Source organism: Engystomops pustulosus, chromosome 9, assembly GCF_040894005.1.
Source record: "Engystomops pustulosus chromosome 9, aEngPut4.maternal, whole genome shotgun sequence".
Lineage (NCBI taxonomy): Eukaryota > Metazoa > Chordata > Amphibia > Anura > Leptodactylidae > Engystomops > Engystomops pustulosus.
In genome coordinates this window covers 43,896,108-43,908,567 of record NC_092419.1, presented here as the reverse complement: position 1 = coordinate 43,908,567, position 12,460 = coordinate 43,896,108, and the positions used below count along the sequence as shown (strand labels likewise).

Here is a 12,460-nt window from a genome sequence, read left to right as displayed (position 1 = left end):
GACTCAGCACTGGCAGGAGTTACGGGAGGTTTTTGTTGGGGCACTGCATTGCACCCACTGTTTGTTCCTTCCTGGTGCAACTTTGTACTGCATCCTTTTAAGTATTTTTATGTTTTGTGTACTTTTGTTTCATTGTCATATTTAATAAAGTTTTGTATAAATTGCTCTATATAGTATGTAATGCAGTGGTGTGTGAGATCTATTCACTGAACACAGCACAACACCTCCTCTCTGCTATGAGTCACTGCTGTAGCAGACTTTTTTTTAATACAACAGCAGTTCCTTAGGGACTGTGCATTGTTCAGTGAAGAGATATTACATATCTTAGGAATATTACAATCTTGGAATATAAAAGCATATTTTACAGTCCTGTTGCTACTAACAAAAATATGTTTACAGATCTCCAGGGCTGCTTCCAGTTTTTCCTAATTACAGGAGCAGAACTAGGAAACCGTGGAGTCCATCGTAAAACTGGTGAAGGTGTAGGATGGTAATAGGTGGTAATTCAGAGGCATTTATTTCCAGGAGAACAATAGGTATAATCTGCTAAGCTCCTCCTTCTCCATATTCTGGTAGAACACAATTTACAATCTGCTCAGCTCCTCTTGCTCTATAACATGGTACCGCGATTCACTAAGATTGTGCGTCCAATTTCCTGAATGTGTCGCTTCCCCGCTGAGTGCATGTGAGTGCTGATCTTGCGACACAATTTCATTTTTAAATTCTGCGGTTTGTCCGAATCAATCAGGTTGTCTGACGTCCGTGCCCCCGATTTGTATCGCATGCAAGCTGGCGCTGATGCGCCACAATTCGATTGCTTGCGCCAAAAACTGGGAGCAATTCAGCACAAAATGAAAAGATCTGGGAAACCGGGCAGAAATGCGTCCGATGGACCCTTATTAAATGTGCCCCAATGTATATTGTACTTAACTCCTTATACTCTATAACTTGCTTCTTGAAGATCTGACTGTGATAGTTCCCTTTTAAAGCACAAAATGTTATTAAGAGATACAAGTGTAATGTCTCCATGTGATAGCAGCAGGCAGAGATGAATTCCATCAGAAACTTCTTTTATTGTAACATGTGCAGTCCATCATTTCTTCTCCTAGCTCCCAGCAAACCACACCCCTTAACTTCCTGTCACATGTTCTCAATTCTAAAAGAGACACGTATGATTGCTGTATGTTACAACAAGTATACCATGTTTCTGCACTACTGGAATATAAAATTAGTCGTGTTTTTTTTTTAAAAAAAACCCATCATGTAAGGCACATAGAGATTTATTTACTAGGATGTAGAACATCTGTCATTTTACTGTCATTTCTTTTTTTAATGTACAATAAATATATAAAAACAGATTTACATATATTGCTGTTTTTACTATTTCAATTCTTTTTTAAAGACTACAAGATGACACATTGATATGTGCAAGTCATGGTCCCAAGCTGGAGAACTACATTGCACATGAAGCTATTTGGCTGTTTAAACAACAGATAGAAGAATAGGAGTCCTCAGAATGTAGTGATTTCATGGTCAAAGGATGTATAGACATATAAACAATGTCATGGAGAGCTAACGAAAGTACATGGAGGTAAGTTGACTTCCGTTTCATCCAATATGATAATCCATCCATGTTTTCACACTGGTCAGCATAGATCTTTATTAGCACTGGAAAAACTTGGAAGCAAATTAATAGGGGACACTTGCTCTGCATGTTCCTTGGAAGCTAGTCTCAAAGCTCCAACATTTGGTAGAGATTTCCACTCCTCTCCAGTTGAATCACTCAGGATCGGAAGTTCAGGGTCTGAATTAGGCGTTGGACTTTTCAGAAGAAGAGGAGGAGTGGTGACCAAGGGGTTAAGAACGCCAAGAAATCTGAAATGAGCATAAGAAAAATCTGGGTTACTAAGGATTCACTTGTAGGAGAGAAAATCTCACTCCCTTTGTTTTTGGAAATCATTTCATATATTTGTGGTAACCACTAATGCAGAAACCGAGGGGTCGCTTAGCTCGGTGAGATTCACCTGAAGGCCAGTCCAAATCTGGTTCCAAATATGGAGGACAAGGATTCCTACCAGCACCATTCCAGGAGAAGTTTCCAAAATGAACTTAAATATGCTGCATAGTGAATTTTGATTAATAATTTGCTTACCTTCCAAAGTAAGGCGTGAGGACAGGATTGCGGAGCAGTGATGCCCACGACATGTGAGTGAGTGCTGCTTGGTGTGATGTGTTGAAGACTGGGTTGACAGATGGGGATGTCACTGCCGAAAGAGGGGCTGTTCTCCATACTGGGTCAATAAGGTGGCTGGAGTTCAAAGGAAGATCAAGATATAGACCGAGTGGATGTCTTATGGGTAAGGCAGGGATACCCCCCAGCATATCTGACTTCTCACGTTTTCTCCATTTTGCTCTCCGGTTTTGGAACCAAACCTGAAATAGAAAAAAATAAAAAGCTTTGAGTAATAGAAGACTTTTTTTCCAACACATATGATGATGTGGTGGCCCTAGTCCTGCTAGTTAAGTTTGTAAGGTGCCACCTTATCCACCACCTCATCTATTTGAAGAGCTTAGTGGGTCGGTATTTTTAGTCCAGTTGCCTCTTAAAGGAAACTTACCATCAAAATTAAGAATGATAAACCAGGGACACTCAATCATAGATCTAGGCACTGTGGCTGTGGTAATCCTCTTATATTTGTTATCCATGACCTCCTTCCTTCTAAGATTGTAACTTAAAAAATTATGTTCATATTGTTGGGGGTGTTTACAGAGCCCCTTCATGCTGTAGCTTCACAGGCTGTTACAGTGTGCAGGAGCACTTTTCCCCTTCCACTGTGTGCTGAAACTTTCTCTGCTGCAGTAAAATTACATCAGGCAGAGGGAGGGGGAACAGCTGAAGGAGTACAGGGGGAGGATGCTACAGTGTAACAGCCTGTGAAGTTACAGCACGGAGGGGCTCTAGTAAAACTCCTAGAAAACTTCTGGCTCATTAGCATGAATTTAAAATATTATTTTAGTAGGCCATTGATAACAAATATAAGAAGATGCCTGGATCTATGTGCAGGGGCCTGAAGGGAGGAGCACGTGTCATTTTCATTGCATTCCTAGAACCTTGCAAGAACCTAGAGGCATTCTCTTCCCTTCAGGTCCTGCACAATGTATAATTCAATGAATCAGCTGTGACTGCAGTGTTCCTTTAAGTGTGAGATGGGAATGCCAATGGCCATCTGCATTAACTTGTGGGAAATAAGGGAAATAAGTCTGCCCTTGAGAAGTATAACCAGTCGATTAATGATCAGAACTGGACCCAGACTGTATAAGGCCACAGAGTAGTTGGACAGAAAGGCCCAAACTAGAATTTCCCCTGTCCTACAAGAAGTTATTGCAAGTTATCGGAGTGCCACCAATACCGCCTTGGAAAGAACAAAACCTAAATGCCCATTGTACTGAAATGTGTCATCTTTTGGGGAATACCCTGTGCTCCACCATAGCCAAGTTTTACAGGCTGATTCATTTCTTAATCTTTATAGCAATGAGAACTAATTTTTTGCTCCGAATTGCGCCGGGATTTTGGCGGATCGCGCCGGCTTTCACGCGACAGAAATGGGGGGGGGGGACGGGACGTGGCCATTGGACAACCTGACGGATTTGGAAAAACCGCGGAATTTAAAAAAGAATTTGTGTCGCAACTTCAGCTCTTACATGTACCTGGAAGAAGAAGGTGAACTGCGGCGGACCTCGGCGCAGCAGCGACACCTGGTGGATATCGGGTGCACGGACCTTAGTGAATCCCGGCAGACCCGAATCCTCGTCGGAGAACGCGCCGCTGGATTGCAAATGGACCGGGTAAGTAAATGTGCCCCAATGTGTCCATTGTAGAGGGATTGCATACTGATTTATCACAATGTATAAAACAGTGATGGCTAACCTATGGCACTGGTGCCAGAGGTGGCACTCAGAGCCCTTTCAGTGGGCACTCAGGCCATCACTAGAGATGACTCCAGGTATCTTCCTGCAGTCCCAGACAGCCCAGGACTTGCTGTGCACAGAGGTATTTTAAAGTGACAGCGCTACCTGGGACTATTTTCTGCTTTATTGGTGTCCTCAGGTGCTGGTATCAATGAAAACTGTGACAGAGAAGGGAGAATAAATCACAAATAAATTTCTGTGTTGGCACTTTGCGATAAATAAGTGGGTCTTTGTTGTAGTTTGGGCACTCGGTCTCTAAAAGGTTTGCCATCACTGGTATAAAAGGTAAGCAATGAGCTCCTGTGCGCCCTCTGCTGGTGGCTGCAGCAACTGAAATATGGAGCTCCATCTACAATAAAAATATATTAAGAAATTTGTGGGGACAAATATTTGAACTTATTTTAGGCAAAAAAAAAATTTGTAGAATTTAGCAAATTAATGGAAACTTAAAAGTGGTTGTTCCACAAAGCAAGTTAGGCCCTATATACCGTGGTTTCAGTTATGAGAACCCCATAGATCATGAGAACAAGGGGTCAGTTGGGGTTCCAGCCCCTTGTTGCTCCCAAAGAGGAATGGAATAAACCTGCATGACCGTTCTGCTCCATTCATCTCTATGGAGCTGACGAAGATTGCTGAGCGCGGCTGTCTGTTCCATTACTGACGGGGAGCAATGAGCAGTCCAACAGAGGTACTGAGAACACATTGGACCCCTCGTTCTCGGAATCTGTGGTGTCTCATGACTGAGACCCCACGATCAGCACGTTAGGCCCTATCCTGTGGATTGGGGCCAACTTACTTGGGTATACTCTTTAATATGATGATCTTTCAGTCCTTGATAATATGGTTACAATGTCTTACCGCAAAAACTATAATAATAATCATATTTTTCTGGTTGTAACTCTTTACAGATATACATGATAGGTACACATGTAACAAGATATATATATAGACATTAGTATTACCTGCACTCTTGCTTCAGTTAAGTTTAGCCGCATTGCCAGGTCCTCTCTGTGATAAGTAATATTACATGATTAGTCCTGGAGATCACAACATTATGACTTTTCTGCACTTATATTTACATACGATATGCTAATATATTATATACAGATATTTAATCTAGAAAATTCTAGGAACATCCTAGATCTTTGCTGCTACTTACAGGATCCCTGTAATAAATGATAAGCTAATAATATCAGATGTCCGATTGTGGCTTTGACTACTGTAACCCAGCAACTCCTCTCATACCCAAAACCATTTAGTGTTAAGAAAAATACTCCAAACTCTGTGCCATGAGGATGGGATTGAGCTCAAAGAAACTTGTACTGACTCTCTAGATCAGTGGTTCTCAACCTGTGGGTTGCGACCCCGGCAGGGGTCGAACGACCAAAACACAGGGGTCGCCTAAAGCCATCGGAGCCACGATTCTATAGCATTTTTTGGCACAAATACAATATTTTTGTACATGGTTTGGGGTCACCGCAACATGAGGAACTGTATTGCGGGGTCACAGTATTAGAGGTTAGTGAAAATTTACAGAAAAAAGGAAAGATAAAGAGAAGACGAGTGCATCTGGCGTAGTATGTTATTCTGACATTGGAGACAATTCATAAGGTAAGTATATTTAGCTCAACTATTTCGGTTGTGATATAGTCACAACCACTTTTTGTTCTGTGGCAGGTCCCGTGGTATTAGAGTCCGTCCAGGTAGTAAAAGTAGTAAGATCACTGGAGGGATACCAGTCCCTCAAAAACTCTTCTAGGTGCACGTCGGATGTAAAAAAGCAATTTACTCTTATATTTCTCAAATATTTTTTAAAAGGCAGAATAGGTTCATATTCCAAATGCTGCCCTATGTGTAAAATAATTAAACAGAGTTGTGTATCAGACCTTTCATCAATATGTATGACTGATGACGGACCCGGTTAGTGGCCCGAAACACGTCTGTTTCATTATTTTACACATAGCGTTTGGAATATGAACCTATTCTACCTTTTAAACAATATTTTATAAATATAAAAATAAATAGCTTTTTCACATCGGACATAGACCTGGAGGAATTTTTTGAGCGACTGGCATCCCTCTAGTGGTCTTGCTACTGTCTAGAGGTTAGACCTCGGATCTAGAGGTTAGACCGTCTGATATTGATGACCTATACTTACAATATCAAATATTAATTTGGAAAATACGCCTTAAACCTTTTACCATCACCATAGGGCAAAATAGAGCCTTTGGGGGGTATTTATGATACACCGGTGCTCCAGGCGCAGGCGTACTATAGAAGCCCCATCTTCCTGCCATGGTGGATACATCATGAAGCCCAGACCTCTGCTGCACAATTCTACACCAGAAAACATAATAAATAATTGTCCCGTGTGTGGGTTGAGGTGTTCATATAGTGGAATTTTATAAATTATACAACATAATAGAATATATGACCAAGTAGTCGGTAAATGCGCTGTGATTGGTCTGGTTTCCTGGAAGATGGTAAGCCCTAGGTTGCAAATCATTGTCCTAGTTATCCAACTAGTGTGAAACTCACTAAAGGAAATCTACCATCTGGAATCTCCTTTTTTTTAGTAGATCCAGACGTAGATTCTTTATGGCTGCCTTATCCGTGTTTTATTAGATAAAGGCATGCTGCCTATCTGTTTTAAACTATATTTTGTGTATATGCAAATTACTTTCAGAGGTAACTCGGGAAAGTTGCGCCAGTGTGTTCACAAGTAGCATGGACAGGTGGGGGGGGGGAGCGTTTGGATAGGGTTGCGGCTTTGCAGCTCTGAAGGATATTTGCATATACATAAAATAAATTTGAAAAAATGGATATGCAGCTTTCTGTTGACTTCTAAATCATGTTTGAGGGTAAGGCAATGATTGTGAATCTACTAAAAACTATACTAATAGCCCCCTCAGGTAGAGTATAAAATGTCCTTATTGGATTTCATTCTTTAATGTGAAGAAGGATTTCAGATGACTTTTTTTTGGTTTTTGTTTTTGCTGGTGTCATATTAAAGGACATCTACCATCAGATTACCTGATGTTAGATGACTATTACATACCTCCTTGTCCCATTCCTGTGTGTCCAAAGCTTCATTTCCTATATCTTTGCATGGTTGCATTTCTGTAAAAAATGAGTTTATAAGATATGCAAATTAGTCTGTGGTGCTCTGCAGAGCCTCATCAGACTCCACAGTAATATAATGCTAGCCGTGTTCTGAGAGCCGGTGATGTTATCGTCTCTTTTCAAATTTCTCAAAATGCGTCTGGCACTGCCACAGGGCAAGCATAAATGATATTACAGTGGAGCCTGAGGGTGCTCCGCAGAGCGCTGATTTGCATATCTTATAAATATATATTTCACAGAAATGCAGCCATGTATATAATAATCATCTACTATCAGGTAATCCAATGGTAAATCTTCTTTAAAGATAACAATCTTATCTTCCAAAACACATAAGGCTTCTGTGGTTCTGTGATCGACAGAGCCATAGATACAGCCGGTTATTCCACATAGTTGGAAATGTGAGCCACAGATATCTGTCTGTATCTCTGGTTCTGTGTCTCACAGAACCACAAGCCTGATGTGGAAATGATTTAATATAACACCATAAACATGTTTCTATACACAATAGAACCAAAGATAGCCATGTCTGAATTGACGCTCCAGCTGAAGACTCTAAACTTGACTCCACTTAGACAAAATATACATTTTTTATGCTCGTTTTCACATGACTTTGGAGGAAATGCGCAATATTAGACATAAAAGAGGGAATTTTAGAAAGGACATTTCATACCTTACCTTAGGCGGCTGGTGGTTTAATGGGGTATGATCTGGTGTCAGGTTCACTTTAATTATTGTTAATAATGATGAAGTTAACATGGGTGTGTAGCTGGCAATGTAATCCTCCATGTTCATTGGGGACAACAACCCTTTATACTGCTTGAATTTTGCTTGCATATGCAATGATTGCAGTAGGTCATATATATATATAAAATGTATATATGTATAAATGTATATATATACAGGCAGTCCCCTACTTAAGGACACCCGGCTTACAGTTGACCCCAAGTTACAGACGGACCCCTCTGCCCACTGTGACCTCTGGTGAAGCTCTCTGGATGTTACTATAGTCTCAGGCTGCATCTGTAATGAAGCTTTATTGATAATCCTTGGTCCCATTACAGCAAAAAATTGTGAAACTTCAATTGTCACTGGGGCCAAAAAATTTTTTGTCTGGATCTACAATTATAAAATATACAGTTTCGACTTACATACAGATTCAACTTAAGAACAAACCTATGGACCCTATCTTGTATGTAACCCGGGGACTGCCTACATACATATATATATATATATATATATATATATATATATATATATATAGTACTGTTATCCTCAGGCTGCCTATCGGTATTTGAGCACCCTTGTGCTTGTTATAATACCATTACACATTTGACAGCTATATTCTAATACTATTTATTTCCTCTAAACCTGTTGATTCATTACTGCATAAACCCTTTAATAGAACAGCTATTATCTTCAAACAATCCCTAGCGTAGCCGCTTTACTGCAGTCTAATTCCCAGCACAGCGTCTGATAATGAAGCCTATTTGTGATATGAAAGTGTTATGTAAACTCCTTGAGGTATTTGAGAATGATCATTTATATAGAATTCATAATTACGGAAGGTTTTGTTTGCATTATCAACTTCTCAATTTGCATTCTGGAAGCATTAGTGATTGCCCGAGGCCCAAACTCACTACAAATACTGGGATAAGTACTGTGAATGTAAATTACAGCTAATGTGCATTAAAGCTTCACATTCAGCCAGGAACAGAGAGCCAAGTGTCAGAGCCAGGAATACTATTGTTTCCTTCATAAATCTACCGTAATGCCTGGCACTTTGTGGCCAACAGCCATTGAAGTTTTATTCCAATTTCTGAGAAAAATCTTGGTAGAACATGGAGAACATAGATTGTATGACCCATTGTAATGCTACCTGGTAAAACAAGCCAGTATGGACCTGCCTCTATATGTTCTCAGGCAGAGCTAGAAGTTCTAGGACTCAGTTATTATAAGTCTGTCTTTAAGTATTACATCCAATTTATATAATACTCATGTGGCAGAGGGGTCTTTAGACCTTTGTAGACACCACAGCCTTACTTAACCTACAGCCACTGCATATACTATAGCTAGTTCGCTGTATAAAATAATATGTAAAGAACTGTAAAGTCTATGTACATCTATGGAGCAATTTTCTACTACTGTGTCTACACATTACTGTTTTGTAATAGGTTTTATAAAAAAATAGATTCTGCAGCAGTTACTGTATGTTTTATCCTATATAGGTAGCTTCTGAATCTGCAACACTGACCATATCATGCCCAATTCTGCAATTGGTAAAAAATCAGCTTAGCTGAGATACGGGATAAAGATAAAACATCATCATACAAATTTACATTCTAAAGATGGCTACAATTATAGCTAGTTCACTGAATTCATCCTCATAGAGTGTAAGCTCTTGGGAGCAGGGCCCACACTCCTGAAATGTATTTATTTGTATGTCTCCTATGTAAAACTCTGCGGAATTTGATGGCGCTAAATAAATAAAGGTTATTATTATTATAAAATAATATGTAAAGAACTGTAAAGTATATGTACACCTTTGGTTCATTTTCTACTATTGGTCTACATGTATTTTGGGGCAAAACTGTTTTGTAAAAAAAAAAAATGTTGCTTGATTTAGATTCTGCAGCTGCTATGTTTTACCCTATATCGGTAGCTGCTAAATCTTTCACACTAACCATCTCCAGCCTTTTTTTTTTAAATAAGTCATAAATCGGCTTAGTTGAAATATAGGATGAAGAGAAGACGTCATCAAACAGACAAATTAGCATTCTAAATCAGTGTGTGTGTTGTAAAACATAGCAGCTGCAGCAAACATGGCTACATTTTAAGAAAACACCTATTCCACGTGTTTTTATTTTACCTATGAATAATTCAAAATTCATACAAAATGTCTAAAAAGTCCATAGTTTTTAACTGTCGCATGGAGTAAATTTGACTTGGAATGTTAACTTTGGTGCCCGATTTGACCTCTAATGTGAATTTAAACATTTTGTCTCAATTTTTTGTGTAATTGAATGACATAAAAAGTGAACTGCAAATGTGTTAAGATCTTGTATAGTGCAAGAGTTTTGTAATAACTTAATAATCTGCAGAGATGTAGAAAAGTTTTGCTTTCTCTGCGGTTAGCAGAATGTGAAGGGACAGCAACATTTTTGGTTATTTGTTGTCCCGCATAAAGATGCATAATTCACATGTATCTTGTTATTTGGTTGTGTTGTCTGGGCTATTCATGGATCTTGGTTCCACTTTAAATGCATTTATCTAGTGTATGAAGACATTTTTTTCATGGAATTATATGAAGAAGGAAGAACAGAAATATTCAAGAAAGAAGGAAGGAAACCAATCACCTGGTGAAGACATCTGGATAATGGGACTTCATGAACGCCCGTTCTAGTTCTTCTAGCTGCAGGTTACTGAAGGTGGTACGATATCGGCGCTGCTTCCTTTTTCCTGTGGACAGTTCAGAACCAGTATTCAGCTCTCTGTCATCTTGCTCCTTCTTCTCTCCTTGTTGATCTTCATGGATGTTCCTTGATTCGTTTCCTGAAGTAATGACTCCACCAGTCCCTCTATATGGTTCATTGCCTGTGATGTATTCTTGGGAATTGGATGTTGGTTTATATATAATCTTCACAGGTGAAGAAGAATTACCTATCGGAACTAAAGAAAAGACATAGATTGTAAGCTCTTTTGGTTTTCACATGATCTTAGTAGCAGAATACAGTTCCCAGATAAAATGGAATTAAGGCAGGATCTATTGTAGAAGAGGAATATAAATACAGGTGGTCCCCAGGTTACGTACAAGATAGGTTCTGTAGGTTTGTTCTTAAGTTGAATTAGTTGGAAATGTGCATTTATAATTGTAACCCCAGCCAAAATTTTTTTTGGTCTCTGTGACAATTTTAAAACTTTTTGGTTGTCATAAGAACCAGGATTAACAATTGCAGACACCATTGCTAACTGTTACAGCTGATCATTGTAGCCTAGGGCTAAAGTACAGTAAATAACCAACATACAGAGGTCTGTTTGTTTGTAACTAGGGGTCATCTGTAAGTTGGGTGTTCTTAAGTCTGGGACCACATATATATATATATATATATATATATATATATATATATATATATGACAAAAAGTATCCAGAAGCACCAGTAACCACAGCGGGTGTACACCATGGACTTGATCTATATATATGAAATAAGTTGGAATGTGTCGTCTTATAGATTGAAAAGTTACCCAATTCTTCAACGTTCATCAAAAACAATACGTATTATAAAGCCCATCAGTTACTACTGTAGTATCCACATTTTTTATAGTTGAAGTTATTTTTAAAATCTTTAACATCAAACACTTTTAACCCAGTCCCATCACACATATTACCTGAACCTCCCAGCTGTAGATAAGGCACCAGTCATAGAAGAATCTCCATGTCAGCTCAGAACACATAGTGATGTATACAAGTTATTAGTACTTACCAGAACTCTTTAGGGTGACTCCCTCTCCAGGACTGTTCTTACCCCCAGGACTCTGTGCTCTCCCCAGGATGCTATCTATGAAGTAGGAGGTGAGGAGCTGTGCAGGAGGATGGGGATCTTTGGAGCTGTCCAGGGATGAGGGTGCTGGAGTCTGCATGGTTGGTATGTGACTCTTCTCTGTGATTGCTGGAAAGACGCAGCAGGTACTGGACATAGGACATGCTCCCCTGCTCTTCTCATTGGTCCTGTTGATGTCCCTCACCACCTCGGTGTCACATAGTCCATATCATCTGGTGTGGGCAGTTCCAAGCATGAACTGGTGCATGGACTTACACGACACAGGGAGGCAGAGATTATAATTCAGGAACTATTGTCCCCTTCTGTATAAAGACTTCTCACTGACTCAGGCAGCTGTAAGGTTGATTTAAATACTAATGCGGTTTATGTAGTTCTGAGCTGAACACAATCATTAGTAGAGAACCAGCTCTATTTTTACAGCCTTTATTACATCCGCATTTCACAATAAATATATTTGTTACTGAATGGAAAAGCAGCATTTTATAGCACATGAATATTTGTTTAGGGAAAGAGCTAGTAAATCTAAAGCAGTAGAAGTAGTAAGAAGGAGTTGTACTAGATGAAGAAGTAAAAAGGGTTTTGGTGCATATCATATATGACAAGTACATGGAGTTGATGTCCATGAGATGCATTGATGTCCAACCAAAATCTAATTTTCTTTATTCGTAGTCTTTGCCTCTAGTGTAGATCCCCCAAAAAGTCATGTACATATTATAGGTCACATTTACTTAGCTCCGTTTATCAGTTTTCTGTTGGATTTTGCATGGTCTTTCTGGTGCAAACTACTTACACAGGTATTTAAGAAGGGTCCG

The 12,460-nt window shown here is 39.3% G+C and overlaps 1 protein-coding gene across 1 annotated transcript; it reads right to left on the bottom strand.

The window, feature by feature from the left end:
- Positions 1-1,293: 1,293 nt before the first annotated feature.
- ESX1 (ESX homeobox 1) lies at positions 1,294-11,895 on the bottom strand. The gene is made up of 5 exons (XM_072123820.1): positions 11,571-11,895; positions 10,446-10,758; positions 4,932-4,977; positions 2,153-2,433; positions 1,294-1,875 (listed from the first exon to the last, which is right to left on the bottom strand). Exons 1-5 carry the CDS (start codon positions 11,782-11,784, stop codon positions 1,647-1,649), a joined length of 1,083 nt encoding a protein of 360 aa, XP_071979921.1. The 5' UTR covers positions 11,785-11,895; the 3' UTR covers positions 1,294-1,646.
- Between the last annotated feature and the right edge of the window lie 565 nt (positions 11,896-12,460).

What these genes read in the sequence shown, in the direction of transcription:
- ESX1 (XM_072123820.1), bottom strand. Translation starts at nt 11,784, where the DNA reads ATGTCCAGTACCTGCTGCGTCTTTCCAGCAATCACAGAGAAGAGTCAC. An exon ending in AGTCACCCTAAAGAGTTCTG is followed by an intron (nt 10,759 to 11,570) that starts GTAAGTACTAAT and finishes TCTTTTCTTTAG; the next exon opens with TTCCGATAGGTAATTCTTCT. An exon ending in TATCCAGATGTCTTCACCAG is followed by an intron (nt 4,978 to 10,445) that starts GTGATTGGTTTC and finishes TACTTATCACAG; the next exon opens with AGAGGACCTGGCAATGCGGC.